Raw genomic sequence first — 15,817 nt, forward strand, 5'->3', positions numbered from 1 at the left:
ACTGTTGCCAATTCTTTTAAAGGGAATCTAAAGAAAACGAGGACCAAAAATAATAATAATAAATGATGAATAAATTAAAATCTGGTCCACAATTATCCTTTAATGATTATGCAATAAACAATACATTTAGTGTTAAGGAAATGTATGTGTACAGACTGCCAAAGTAAATGAACAGTAGCGTACAACCACCACAAAAGCAAATCTTCAGCCTTCTGCAAAATATAATAAAATGAACATATCTGCTGGACAAAGTCAACTTAGGAAAACACAAGGAAAAACATTTTGTTTATCTGAGCATTAAATGTTCTATATAACATTAGACACTTGAATAACTGTTTATCAGCGTTGCATGGTCACGCTACATTACGCTTCCAAAGCATAATAGTAAAATCTACCCTGCTGGATTACACAGGACAAGCGTGAAGTGTAGGCGTCTATTATGGCAGAAACAAAATAACAGCTAAAAATATAAAAATGTATCACATAATTAAACTCAACTTCTGTTGCAACCTCTTTGAGATAGGATGTGAGAAACTCCTTGTTACAGGCATTTGCACATTGCCAAAAATGTCACTTTCGATGCATTCCGATTTTCTTTTGCACATTGATGAGAACTGCTTTTACACAGTGGGCTGATGAACTACACTGTCCATTGCAATAAGAATATCAATATCCCAGGGAGCCTAGGGATGGGGGAAAGATACACTCTTAAATGTAACCGTATACAAATAAAACTGATAAATGAGGAAAAAAAGCAACAGAGAGAGAGAAAAAAAACATGGTTATAATAATTGTTAAAAGTACATATTCATAAAAAAATGGTTTCGTATATTGCAATGATCTGCTGGTATTCTATCTTACGAAAATAGTTTATTGTGCGACTTTAGCTACAATACAAAATGCTGGGAGGGGGGGGGGGGTAGACACAAACAGAAGGAACACAGAGTGTGTGGGACGAATGAATATATGTTATTCGGGAAATGTGCGTTTAGCATTAAGGCTCTCGACTTTGCTCTTGGTCATAGTGGAGGCTACAATCCTTTGCTTTGACTAGAAAGATAAATTACACCTCTAAAAATCATTAAGGATTTGGCCTCCAGGCCACTGGTATGGAGGGATGCCACTGAAAGCGATGGAATATGTAGGGACAGTCAGCAGACTGTGAAGACTTGGGGCAATAGTTCTACTTTGGTAGGTAATGTGAAGTAGGGAAGGGGTATACAGTGAGAGAGAGGGATACAATGTCCAGGATTGCTAAGCAAGCTAGACTCAGTTAACTTGGTCCAGAGCACGTAGCAGCTCCTCGCCCTGCAGCAGGGGGTGACGGTCCTGAAGAGGAGCATTGACCTCGCAGTCGTAGCGTGTCAGTTGTGGTAACCCACTGATCTCAAATGAGCTGCACAGCAAACGACTGGCCACTTCTTTAGAGAAAAACAACAAGACATTACTTTAAAAAACAAAAGCAAAACAAACAGTGCTCCATTTACTATTTTACTATGAATAATAACAGCTTCTATTGTTAAGAGCAGTAATGATTATTTTGTAGTGGGTCATCGCTTACCAGATGGTAGTATCAGAATGGTTTTGTTCCCGCCAAGCAAGCTTGAACCTTTAACCTCCAGCAACTTCGCCCTCTTTCCAGGCTCAACAGCTTCATCCACAGATTGGAGCAAAGCACCCTGTGATAAAGGGCACATTAGTGTGCATGCAAATGTAAGAAAAAATTCCTATTATAAAATACATTGTTTGCTGTGTGAATACGTATAACCCTTTTTGCTTTAATTTCAACCTGACTTTCACAACGGTATCAATATAACTCATTGAAAACAATTAGCATGTCACAGTTGACTTACCAGCCCGACAGCCTCAGACAGTGATGTGATCTCCAGCTTCCTCTTCCTCTGGGAATTCTGGGCAGTTAACAGCTTTGCAGAAAGCTCCTGGTCCTCCACTTGCATTCTGGAAAGCAGGAGTTGGTATTTATTATTACTAATGAAGAGAATTAATGTTATTCAAATATATCAGTCCATGATAAACGTCAAAATGCGTGAACATTTAATTTGTTTGCGCAGTCAAGTTAAACAATTTTGCATTGAAAACTAATGGTTTTATTTGTATGGTTTTTATGCAATATTTCCCTTTTTTCCCGCTCTAAAAATAACCTTTTTGGAGAATTTGGTTGTGCAGAGAAAAATGTTAACATACAAACATAAATCAGATCTTATAGTTTAAATAGTTCCACCATTTTCCAATCAACCAGTTCTGACATTTTTATTTGTTAAGATGATCATTACATCTTTAATTATTGTGACATGTGTTCTGTCAAGGGTGAATGATTAACACAGAGAGGAGAAAAAAAAAAAACTTTCTTCGTAAACAATCGTTACCAAGAATAACACTGACAGGCAATTGTGGGGAGAAAATGTACCTCTTAGCCAGAGGAATGCCCGTCTGTGGGGTGTCGTCAAGGGCAAAGATGCTGCTCACTTCCTGCAGCAGGTGGAGTGGAGAGGGGACGCGGGACGACGGCTCTGGTTTTATAGAGCCGTTGGAGCTGGATGTTGAAGATGGACGAGAAGGTGACTGCTGGAAAAGGGAGTTCATGTCAGCACCAGTTTGAGGAACAGAGGGAAGTGGGTCCAGAGGAGAGGGGATATGCAGCTGGAAGTCGTCATCCATCGGAATATATGGGGCGAGCATTTCAAGGTCAAGATCGGCCATTTCCTTAAAGAAAGCAAATGGGACACTTTAGACTGTGAAACGTATTCAGAGAAAACATATTAAAGTGTTCATGCACAGAGGCAACTGGAAAATGGTCACCAGTCTTACATGTGTGTTAAAGTGGGTGTTAGCATCTGTGTCAGTAGCAAACATTTTCTCAACCAAATCCAGTTTAAATTCAGAGCCAATATCTGAATCGGCATGGAAGTAATCTGCTGGACTGCTCGGCTGTAGGGAGACAGCAAGAAAGCAATATTGTTTTACATTCAAAACAAAAAAATTAAAAATCTTTCTTAATCATAATGACATCACCAACTACGTGCTGAAAGTACAAATTCTGTATAAACAGTGCTGAACATATAAAAAGTGTTTACCTCTGAGGAACTGGCTGAAGTGGAAGGAGTATTGGCAGTGTCTTTGGTGCGGTGTGATGTGGAGGACAATGAAAACTCCTCGGCTCCAGGCTCGATTTTATCCAAAGCTGGAGATGGGTCGCTGGGAGCCAGTGGTGACAGCGGTATAGGAAGTCTCTCGCTGGTTGCGGGCAGCATTACATCATTGTAAAGGGGCACCTCCTTCAGCAGATGCATCTCAGAGTCTGAAAAACATTGAGGTTTTGCTGCTGTTGGTGTATATTCAGCTTCAGCTTACGTTTAATAGCTTAATTGAAACAAATCCTTTCTAGAGAACTGGTTTACATTTACATTTCCCACCCATAACCGGAAAATCATACCATGTAACAACAATCACTTAAGTCATCAACTATACCAACAACACTGCAACTACTTTTATGTTCTGTCACTTACATGTTCAAAATGTACTATATGATCAAAGGTTGATGTACACCTTATCATCACACCAAAGTGCTTTTTGGTGCCAGTTTTAGTCTTCCTTTTTTTGTTAGAATAAATGCCATTCTTTCAGGAAGACTCCAATACATTCTGAATCATGGCTGTTGGGATTTTTTTTTTCCGCTAAGCCATTAGAGCATTAGTGAGGTCAAACTGATGTTGGGGCGAAGAGGCTTGTAGCTCAGTCCACATTCCAGTTCATCCTTATGATGGTGAATAGAGATCTTTGACTTCAATCTTGGTAAACTTTGTAGACTATATGCATTACACACAGAGACAGTGTCATGCTGGAATGGGTTAGAGCCTCTTAGTTCCACACAAAGGGAATTTGTAATAGTAAAGCATACAAAAACATCCCGTAGGATTGTATGCTTTATTTGTTTAGTGTGACGGCCAGGTTTCCACAAACCTTTGGCTCTATAATGTACTCATACTGTAGAGATAATAGCATGTATTAACCTGCAGTGTCAAAATCAAGGGAAATAAAGGTGTCTCCGGCAGCTGGAGCCAGAAGTGTGAGGGCTTCTGGTTTATCCTTGAGCTTGTCATACAGGCTCTTGGGGCTCTCCATAGAGCACGTAAGTGGGTCCTCCTTGAAGTGCTTTAACATGTCCATGACTGAATTTTTCTTTTGCTCTACTTGCAGCTCTTCTTCTTCCTTCTCCTTCTCCTTCTCTTTCTCCTCCTCTTCCCCCTTCTCCTTCTCCTTCTCCTTCTCCACAACCTTCTCAGGCAAGTTCTGTTGCAGAGAAAGAACCTTGTCCTCCTCCACAATACCACTGTAAAACACACAAGTGGCATTACATTTTACAGCAAAACATATTTATCAGAATGAGCAGAAATGCAACCTAAGCCACAGGTTCTTTTACAGATAAAAGGAAATTACCTTAGAACATAGTTGACACACACAATGCATTGTGGCTGGGAGTTCTTCGGGTTGTAAATGACTGTGGCTTGGGTTTCGACCCAAACATAACCTGCTTTCTTGGCCAGCATTCGATATTGACCTGTGGTTGCCTGGCCTTTTGCAAACACTGAATAGAAAGAAAGAAAACCCAGTCAGAAAAATTCTGTTGGCAAAAAAAATGTTTTATTTTCTTAGTAGTGCTAACAAACCTTTGATTATTTAGTGTGTGATTAGCATGCAAAAACACTTGTCAGTTGTCATGGATAACCTAAGGGAAACTTACAATTATGATGAGTCTTGTTGAGATGGTCAGAGTCCAAGGCATGGTAATATTCATACACAGACTTATTTAGCAGGTCATCTGGCTCGTGTCCCATTAGCTCTGTGATTCTGATAGACAAAATGATAAAATTATTCAGATATAGGCCCAAGAGACAAGAACAATTAATTCCTGGCACTTTCAAGGAATAGAGAACATCATCAATTTAGCCATAATTTGCAACACATAAGAATGAAGCCACCTATATTTCAAGGCATTCGTCAATGTCATAGAAAATTATATAAATTATAGAAAAAATATTTCTATGCATGTTATCTGTTTAAACCTATTTGTTGTATTGATAGACTGTATTATTAAATGCGAGCTAATCAGAACAAGATATTTCACTAAGTGAACAGTGTTCAAATGTCTTTCACTATTTTAAGGATATAACTATTTACTACCACTAGGTGGTGATAAAGCCAAGCAAAATCCTGCCCTTCCAGTAAATACTCTGCATGATCAGAAAGCTGGTTTTCAAGACTGTGGCTTAAATCCTCATGAATGGCTGAAGGAATATGGCTAAAAATTATATAATCATAAATAAATCCATGGGCGGCAAGAATAATATAAAAAGATTTATAACCTATGCACAATTCCAGAAAAAAAAAGAAGTAGTAGTATGCATTCAAGTGGCACAGGTCTAAAAAAGAAAATACAGGTCAGAACAGTATGAATAAGCTCTCTTCACCTTTCATCGCAGTACGAGAACTTCATGTCCAAAGTATGGCGACTTAGGAAGGTTTTGCTATCCAGAGGCACCTCGATGTTTGAGGGGTGGGGAATAGGCTCACAGATCAAGACCAGGTAATTAATGGAGGGCTCTTTCAACCCGCCTTCTGCAGAAATGTCGCTGTGCTCCTGAACACGCACATGTCCTGTGCAGTGAAGAACCTGAAAAAAAAAAAAAATACAACAGATCATCAAGATTGAGCAAGAATAATTATGGTACATTTACCAAAAGACAAAGTGTGTCCAATATCAACAAGTAATTCATTAGAAATCTGACATGGTAACGAACAATGTTTTTTCTGTTAAGTGAGTCAAGAGGAAAATAATATTCAGTGCTATCAAGAAAAAGTCTCTGTGCCTAGTATCCTAGATACACACTTGGAGTTTGACCACAAGATTGTGATACTTTTACCTGACTCACAATGTTTCCAAAGTTAAGCCTCCCTGTACGTCTGTGCTTAGGAAGGTATGGAGTAATGAACACTAATACTTACTTTCCAAGTGGCAGACTTGATATTGACAGTGCGTCCTCTACTAGTCAGTGTGCACTTCATGCGCAGGAAGAAGCTTCGCTCAGTGTTTTGCTCCTTGGTTTTCTTGGACCCTACACATTAAGCATGGTACACATGGTCATTAGCTAACCTTTGCTTAATGAATTTAATTAGTACCAAGACCAAACTTTTAGCTACCATGTAATGAAAATGATACAAGGCAATGCGATTGGCTCACCGGTTCTGTGCACTAGCATCTCCCTCACTTCCTCGTGATCACAGGGGTGTGCGAAATCAAAAATGCTGTGGCCAGTCAAATCAAACTGAGACGAAGAAAATCGACAGTATTACTCGGACATTTTTGAGCACGCAGATGGAACATGAATTTGGGTAAATGTCTACCTGTGTGAGGCCCATGCATTTGCAGATATTTTCAGAGAGATAGACCATGTCTCCATCCTCAGACAACACCATTAGGAAGCCCTCCAAGGCCTTCAGGTAGAAGCTGTTGAGCTGGCTCTCCAGTTCAGACTCATCCTCTCCTTCATTTAAACACAAAAGACTAGTTAAAAACTTTTAGCATCATCATATCAATTATTACATTTCCCAATGTCGCTTGTTCAACTTCAGCACTAGTATAAAGTCTCTTCATACACTTACTTTCACAGGGCTGCTAGTTAATTATCTGAACCCATGCTCCAGATCACAAATTAATCAACAACACTGATCACCTTAAACACCTAAACTTGTGCAAGTGTCAAGTGATTTTGCTTTACATAAAAGTCTTCACTAGTAATGTTAATGATTATTCCGCTACCCAGCAAAGGATTTCCATGGTAGTGTAATAGCAATTCCACCTACTTCCAACACCTGAACAAAACTTATAAAATAGTTTCCTTTACAGTTAATAATTAGTAATGGATTTTCACTGCCTCTAAATATGATTCCTAAAATTTTGCAACAGGTTTTGGACTTTATAACACAGTACTGAAATAGTACTAAACGGATTATAAACATCCACTGACCCTTAGACTGACAAGAGTTCAGCAGTTTTCTCATGCGCAGATAGCTGATAGTAAGTCTCATGATAGAGGCCTTGTCCAGGTGGGAGGTGACATTGTGAGGCAGGGGCAGCTGGTGTGCGAGCTCGTAGAACACCTCAGACTCCTTGCCCCTTCGACATCGGGCTGCATCCCTGGACTTCTCCTTCCTGCGCTCTGAGCTCACCCTGAAAGGACAAAGAGCAAATTATTAGAGCAGTACATTTACAAGAGCTCCTGCTAAGCCTGACTAAATTCAAGGTCATCACGTTTCATTCTGCAGTTTCATCTCATTTGCATTGCCCATGTATATGTTTCCTTTTTAGGCAACAAAAAAAACAAAGATCATGTAAGCTGTTGTTGCGATTGGTTAAATGTGGTGGAAAAAATTCATGCTGCAAAATAGACGTTGTTGCCAAAACAAAAGTTTGGTGAGTTATTGCCACAGTTTGTTTCCACATTTCCACTGCAAACAGAGAACAAACTAAAATTATACAATGCTTGTGAAACCAGAAGTTACTGTACAAGTTAATGCTCTGGTCAGTTATGCTTCTCCTTCCACATACCACAACCAAGCCAAATCTGAAAATATATGTAATAAATATATAAATATAACCTGATTTATTTATTCAATTATTCAAAATTGTTTTAGAAAAATATGTGGTGAAAAGCATGCATTGAGATCCTGCCATTTTAATATCTCAACACTTCAAATATAATCTATATTTCGCCACAGTTGCGCAATGCAAAATATGCATCAAATACCGTTAACGCAAGAATTTATCGTAGCGTTCTCGAACGTGTGCTTCACCTACGCCTTTACTGACTTTCTCTAAAAAAATTTCCCTTTGGCTTCAATTTAAAGTGAGTTTAAAATAAATGTAAATGGTCTGTGGTAACCACCCACATGCTCAACTTCTACAAGTGTCCTTGTGAAATACAAGCGCGCTGTCTGTCTAGGAAGCAGATGAACAAGACTATTTTTAAAACAGAAGTCAGAACGAAGCAGGACCTGATCTTCCTCAGCGCACTTAATCTGGCCAAATGCATTTCGAAAAGTTAACTGGATTTGTCTAAGACTAAAATGTCCAGATTTTAAAATTATGAGCAGAAAAGAAATAGGTCACACTATAAAACTTTGGGAATGTAAAACAATCCCATCGTGGACACAACAAAATCAGAACTACAAAAAGCATGTAATTGTTTTGGGGTGTTTTTTTTGCAACAAAAGCCATCCAGAAGCAGGACATCACACAATCTGGCAACAAAGAACTAGCAGTTGACACTAAGTTTTTTCTCTACAGAAATAATTTTATTCTTTTTATTTTTTGTTTTATATTGCTCAATATAATCTTCAAAAATATACAGTGTGAACAAGTGTCCTCAAAATATTCGTTTTTGTCCCTGTTGACTGAATCCCTATTGTATTTCCTTCATATGCTCTTCTATACAGCTATTCACAACTGTGCTGACAAGGCCATGGTCAAAATTAAAAGGCAGATGCAATACAGAGGCTGGATTCACATTCACAAGACCCAAAATCATTGTTTTTCTAGACACAACAACCTACAGCAATCTTAGGTGCAGCAAAGTTTGTAAAAGGGGGCTGGTGTCCTGTGAGTGCACTTAAAATCTTCTATCTCCCAAGGACCATATTTGCTACAGTCTATACCAGTTGAAGCCGAGTACACATTATACATGTTACAGCTTTATTGCTATATAATACCAGTAGCGCTACAGTCAAGTCGTAATGAAAGCGATCACTTTAACATTTCTGCACATTTGGTTTAAATCCAGCAGTCAGGATGTGATTGCAGGCTAATATTTAACTAATCATTGAGGAATTACAGCCATTTTTACAGAGTGCTTACATTTTCACAAGCTCAAAGATAACTGGGGGGATTAAACCTAGCAAAAAATCTGGACGATCCGAATCATCCGAAAACTTATGGACTTGGCGCTATTAAAAATAAAATCCCACTGATTTACATGCATATATTAACAACATGAAAATACAACTTCATTTGCAAGCCACGAGGCTGGACCAAGAACATTTTCCACTTCAGGGTGTGCTGTGATGCATCTTAAATAAACACCACCTAATCTCAGCTCCCATTAAATATAATGTAATTACTTTAAACATGAAAAAAACATTTAATTATACTGAGATTACCACCCAATTTGGCCACTGGCCTACACTTTCCCATCACATGACAGCTTCCAACCTACAAAGGGCAGAGCAACATCTCACTCAATTTTGCTCTCTTGGAATCCAAGCCATGGATGATTGACACAATGCGTATTCAAATTCATGTTTTTTGATGCTGGAGAGACCCAGGTAGTGGCCATTTTACTACTCTTTTCAGTCCTGTCATCAAAAACAGACATGCACTATGAAAACAGTGCTGTTTTTAACAAGGCACCGCACTTTTCTCCCAATGTTGCTCTTTATTAGCACTCTAAGCTGCACGCAAATACAATTTCCATGGACGACTGACACACAGGATTAGGAAAAAAGAACAGGTTTGATCATTTACTGTGTTATTATTTACAGTCTTGATTATTTCACTTGTTAATAATTCTCCCCAAGGAGCAAGTCTTCAATCTAGACAATGAGGTGAATCAGTAGTCAGTCAATGTGCGTCACAAGTCCGACTAATCATCGCAGTTTCTACGAAGGTAAAACGCTATCATCAGTCAATGTGTGTAATTACGCAGGCAGCAGCTAAAGTGAACGAACAGCATGAGATTTGCGCCATTACTATGAACTGGGTAGAGTGTCTAAACCTGCAAACTAAATAAAAATGTAAATTAGCCGAATCTTCGTTTTTCCACACTGATGACTTACATTAGCAGCCACCCTGTCTTTCTGAAAGTGTCAAACTGAACTAAGTGTGTGTAGAACAAGTTCTAAATGCGTATTTAACGTCTATCTGTACACGCGAGGAGATGTAGCACACGTGCATGCGCAGAGCTAAACACAAACTAAATTGTTCTGCTCTTGCATGAGCAAGCTCATTTGCATATATAAACACCCCCAAACTATTTATCATTCATTTGTTTCTATGCTAAAAACTGAATATGCAGCTCAAGGCACTGTTTGTTGCAGACAACACAGAGCAAGGCAAAATGTCTGAGCACAGTGGGGTCAAACACAAATGGTTTATCTTTACCTCTTTTACAAAAAGAAGGTTTTTATGGCTACATTTGTCCATTATATTGCCCCAATTACATTTAGAAAGTTGGGGGAAGAAAGGGCTAGGACAGAAGAAAAGAAGATGGAATTTCCCATGCAGAGGGGAATAAAAGGGCAAGTCATTTTAAACCTGTAATAGTCAGAAGCTTTTTACATGTCTTTCCCCAGGGTTAGTTTTCCTACTGATATTACAAGCAGAACAATAAAAAGCCTTCCAACCTAAATCAAGTCATCAAGTCACACTATCCTTATCCAACGAGTTAGAAAATCATACTTGCTTGAACAATGACTGAACAGGCTGTCAGTGGCCTGCACAAAAAAAAACAAAAAAAGGGAAGGAAATACATCAACACTGCAAACTGCAAACACACTGCCAGGAAGCAAAGCAGATTGTGAAACAGAAGGTATAATAATTAAAAACATAAGTTTCGATACAATGGTAAAAAGGATGTTACTTTTACACAAATGCATAAAAGAGGATATTGCATTTAAAAGGATATTGGGACACTGAATCTTCATTAAGCAACTGTTATAGGCATCACACACAGATAAAGTACATACATAATAAACAGTGTATTAAAGTATTACGGTATTAAAGCTAAATTTTTGTTCAAAATTCACGTCCTGAGTACAATAGTTCTAAAATGTATTTAAAAAATGAATTTATTTAACGTTATAGACTAGACATTTCAAAGCTATCACAATAGCCTTGAGTAATAAACCTTGTATAACTGTTTCTTATACGATGGTTACTGGAAAATGACCCAAGTTGGATATTTTGTATATCAACAGATACTATTATATCAACAATATAAAACTGTTTTCCTACGCACAGTGTTCGGTTGAAGTTAAAGATAAACAGCCAACAAGCCTATTTAGGAATGAATAAATATCTTGGGTGAACTTATGTTAAGATGATCATAGTCATCAGAAATCAAAAAATCTAAAACCTTTGAAATTTTTACTATAACCACCGTAAAAGCCATTGCACTCGTTAATTACCGAACACCGTGTTGTGTAGTGTTTTCGTAGGTGCTGAAGCTCAGATGATGTGCTGTATACGATATCACTGCGATACTGCAATATTTCTAAGGAATTATTCCAAACTACCAGAATCATCGCCATGCATTTCCCCCCACAGCAGGTTTTCTAATAGCAGGAAGGCGAAATCGATTCAAGCCGCTTGTTCTGGCTGTCCGAGTATGGTTTCACTCATCAGGTAATAAAAACGACATATTTTAAACCTTATTTTGTAATAGACAACTAGCCAAAAAAATCTTAATTTCAGGGGTGAATTAAAACGAATTTAATGTTCAGATCCCTTGCTGGAATAGAGAAAAGTCCAACAACCAGAAGACCATGTTTCAATCCAATATTTGCATTAAACTCAATGTGGTTTGATGTATGGTGACTTAACACTGTATTATCTAACTGCTGCACTACATACATCAGTCAAGGGCTAAATTGGTGTCAGACAATATACTGTCCACCTGTCCACCTCCAACCAGAGAGGGTGAAGAGTGTGTGCTTACTACAAGACATGCAAAGTCAATCAGCTGAATCTTTTCAAACAGCTGCTCATGCAAGGCAGTGCAAGAAACTCAGAAAATGCTGTTTACTGCCTTATATGCTTAGATGAGTTCACAGGGACCCACAATTTTCAAGTGTCTTTTTATCTGCCTGGAAAGCGAGAGACAATGCCATCCCTCCCACCTACCTCAATATGCTCTCCTGGACTAATAGCCACCGATTGCTTAGACACGGTCAGGATTTCAACTCTCTATGCACATAACCTTTCAGTAACATATACAGTTACACATTTTGGGGGTTATATAATAATAATAATAATAATAATAATAATAATAATAATAATAATAATAATAATAATAATAATAATGATGCTAGCCAGACTCTACTATTATCTTTTACGTACAACACAAAACGGGAACAACTTTTATAACAAATTGCTGGTCAACAAACATACAAAACAAATTGTACAGCATCAGACACACAGATAATGAGAGATAATCACATGGCTGCATGCTGCTGTCTGAATTTGCTTCCATTAGTATGTATTAATGCACCAAGGTAAACTATACATTTTTAGCCTGGGCAACCCAATCACACGATTCAGTCTCACACTAGAGCCATCTTGTGCTCGGTAGATCGGTTCATAATTTAAAAAAGCGTCGCTTGCAACACTGGGTAAAGAAATGTTTTTCTCAGAATGACGGGTAAGTATACTTCAAGGCTCTTCTCTGTTCTGGCAACGAGGTGGTGGAATGAACCCCCCCTAGATGTCCGTGACCTAACTATCTTCAAGCGAAGATTGAAGACTTACTTCTTCCTAAAACACTTCAATTACTTTCCAAGTTTGCTTTGTAGTTATATTAAGTTTGTAATCTTGCAAACCAGTGTAGATTTATTCATTGCTAGAGACTCAAAGCACTTTTGTACATCGCTCTGGATAAGGACGTCTGCTAAATGCCGCAAATGTAACGCTTAAGAGTGAAGATGGTATACGAACTTGTATTTTTATTTTTTTTTAAGTCTAGACGGTGGAAACCCCTGTTTAACAGACATCTTTCCTGTGATTAATTATCAATAGGACTTAATAAACTATTGATAAATCACAAGGATGACAAACAGTAGCAGGATTATCCGTCAGTAGCAGACACCAACCTCAAAGTGGAGAAAACTTAACACGAGGCTGTTAAGTGGCTTATGAGCTTATTTGTAATTATGTTAATCGCCAAGTAGTCAATGAGACACGCTGCTTGGGGGGGGGGGGGAAATCACACCTAATACAATGTCACTACACTAATCCTAACAGTACGAGAAACCGTGCGTCGTAACGCTCGTATGTCCTGGATTAATAGATATTGTAGTTAATGTGACTGTGTCTTGCCAAACCATTGTTTCATTATCACAGCATGTCTCACATGCCGTCTCATTTTAATTACAACAAAAGAAACCCCAAATGGGATCATTTCGGTGTTACTATGATAACTTTTACTGCGGCTTTGACCTCGCACACACCAAACCAAACATACCAAAACTGAGAATAAATAGGAAGTATAGCAGACAAGTTACTCCTATTCCTGGTAGAGAGCAGGCAAATGTATTGCCACAAGCCTAAGCAGGAAATCCCGTTGACGTCAAAGCCTATGCTGAATTAGATACGAGTGTAAATCAGGGTTGAACAGAAGTCGGATATGAATGTGACACCTAAAATATGAGTGAAATGTAATGTCATCACTTACACAATGAAGAAAAAAGAAAAATACACAGGTATTACTGAAGAACTACGATCCCCATTCAACATGCACTCAAAACGTCAAAATCATAAACATCATCATAGATATCAAACTTCATTAAAGAAAGAGATAGTGATAATAGAGGATTATAATAGTAATAATAAAGAGATGAGAATGAGGAGCAGGAGTACAGTCTGGTACAGTACATACTCCATATCAACTCATGCCACGCCGACATACACGCTGAATACAACTATTATAAAATATAGACAAACCTGGTCTCTAAAAATGTCTAAAAATGATGACATTATGATCAACATTGTAATGATCAGACTGTAAATTTAGGTATCTGCACTTTTAGCTAATAATAATCCGCAAAAAGCAAATCCAGTGTTAAACCAACGGACACAGAGGAGCTATAATTCATACAGGAGCGTCCCCAGGATTTGGTCAGATATTTACTTATAATTTAATAAACAACAATTTATTTTTTGGTTTTTGTGTGCAAACTTAAATAGTGAAATAAATGCCCCCCAGACGGAGCTTTCGACGCAAAATGGCGACCCGGCTAATAGACATGTTGTTTGCTAACTTAGCTCGACGCGTTAGCGCTAAAAATGCGTTGTGTGGAATTTAAACTCACAATACATGCACGAGAGAAAGAGAGAGAAAAAAACGCTCATTCTACCTTTTCTTTTCGGTGACAACTCCTGTATCCATTCCTGGGTGAAACCTCTTAGTGTGTAAGGTTTTACCCCCGTACCAACGCCGCAACAAAACGAGTGGCTAACGCTAGCCTGGTTCCCGAGGCCGAGAGAATAAAGGACGCGTCCAAGAGTCTTTACAAATAAAACGCTTTTTTTTTTATGGCACACACGGGCCACACGGCTGGGACGCTCTCGATCCGATATTCCGATCAGTCGATTTCAAGAGGGAGGTCGGCCCTCGAAAAACCCGAAGGTCAAAACATTCGTACTCCAACACTCGGGTATCTTTGACGCAGAGACTCTCACACACTCTCACTACTCTGAATGCGGCGCGTTCATGATTCCGGGGGCGCGCAATCACATGCCTCCCTGGCATGGAGACAAGAAACGTCACTGAAAGCTCTCTCTCAATGCAGCTCTTTTCATGGGATCTGTGTAGGCTAAAGATGGAAACAAACAATGTCCACGTGGATTAAAAAAAAAGAATTGTCACCACAACCTCTTCCTCTAAGCACAATATTGACATCTGACATAAATATAGAAGTGTGAGAGCTTATATGCATGTTGTATCTGCCCACTGCTTGTCGTGTGGTGATCTCTTAAAAAGGGATGAATGAAGTATAGAGGGGAGCCTGATCATTGGGGTATAACTACAGATGGACTATAGGACCTACAGCACCTCTTCAAAATTCAATGTACAATTGCCTGAGCTGCCAAAAACTTTGCAAGGGGAAATATAGTCAAAATGACATAGTGTTTCAAACAATACCAAAAAATATATTCATTTTAATTGGATCTCCATCCATCAACTTTCTATGCCACTTTTCCTACACAAGGTCACAAGGTGATGTTTCTATACACATGTGTGGTGACATTCACACACCAGGCATAACATGACTTTATAACGTTATGACCCGTGTAGGAAAGTCTTTCCTTTGAATTGTAATTCCATGCTTCACCACTAGAAGAAAATTCACAATGAATTCCTGATGTTATCTCTGTGACATTACAGTGTACTGCTCTCAGCTGTGTGCTTAAAAGGCCAGAACACCGAGCAGCAGATAGCATACAATGTTGGACAACCTATCGAGCAGCAGCTTATAGACGACTACACAACCTAACAAGCATCGAACCTTTCAGTTTCCGCAACCAACGGTGATCTATTTCATCCACTGCAAGAAAACGACACTAGGGTTAGGGTCCACCCTCACTCACCCACAAACCATACCCATATACGTCTATACCTACCCAATGCCTCAAAATACAGAATCCATATCATTGTACCCAACTAATCAATAAAGTTGTGTGTATATAACTCTCCGAGCCATTACACAGTAACAGGAGTCACCTGTCTTCAAGGCCTATCAGAACCTTTCCAAAGATACGCTTCTACAAAAATATATATATATATTTTAATTGGATCTCCATCCATCCATTTTCTATACCGCTTTTCCTACACAAGGTCACAAGGTGATGTTTCTATACATGTGTGGTGACACACCGACTAGGCATGCCATTATGACTTTATAACGTTATGACCGTGTCGGAACGTTTTTCCTTTAAATTGTAATTTTATGCTTTACTACTAGAAGAAAA

General features: G+C 38.6%; 1 protein-coding gene and 1 long non-coding RNA gene across 3 annotated transcripts; one reads left to right on the plus strand and one right to left on the minus strand.

The window, feature by feature from the left end:
• Positions 1-80: 80 nt before the first annotated feature.
• On the minus strand, positions 81-14,806 carry hif1ab (hypoxia inducible factor 1 subunit alpha b). 2 transcript variants are annotated; one of them, XM_083561944.1, is made up of 15 exons: positions 14,203-14,806; positions 7,047-7,249; positions 6,424-6,563; positions 6,260-6,344; positions 6,025-6,134; positions 5,490-5,692; positions 4,763-4,869; positions 4,459-4,606; positions 4,032-4,351; positions 3,096-3,319; positions 2,830-2,949; positions 2,429-2,724; positions 1,854-1,959; positions 1,562-1,679; positions 81-1,421 (listed from the first exon to the last, which is right to left on the minus strand). In XM_083561944.1, exons 1-15 carry the CDS (start codon positions 14,232-14,234, stop codon positions 1,270-1,272), a joined length of 2,364 nt encoding a protein of 787 aa, XP_083418070.1. In that variant the 5' UTR covers positions 14,235-14,806; the 3' UTR covers positions 81-1,269. The 2 variants fall into 2 exon arrangements, with proteins under 2 accessions (XP_083418070.1, XP_083418071.1); XM_083561945.1 differs by lacking the exon at positions 14,203-14,806 and adding an exon at positions 12,357-12,376.
• On the plus strand, positions 6,815-14,376 carry LOC310737628. The gene is made up of 2 exons (XR_014536860.1): positions 6,815-8,055; positions 8,974-14,376. It is a non-coding gene; the product is annotated as an uncharacterized lncRNA (long non-coding RNA).
• Positions 14,807-15,817: the final 1,011 nt, after the last annotated feature.

This window comes from Silurus aristotelis, assembly GCF_946808225.1.
Source record: "Silurus aristotelis genome assembly, chromosome: 15".
Taxonomy (NCBI): domain Eukaryota; kingdom Metazoa; phylum Chordata; class Actinopteri; order Siluriformes; family Siluridae; genus Silurus; species Silurus aristotelis.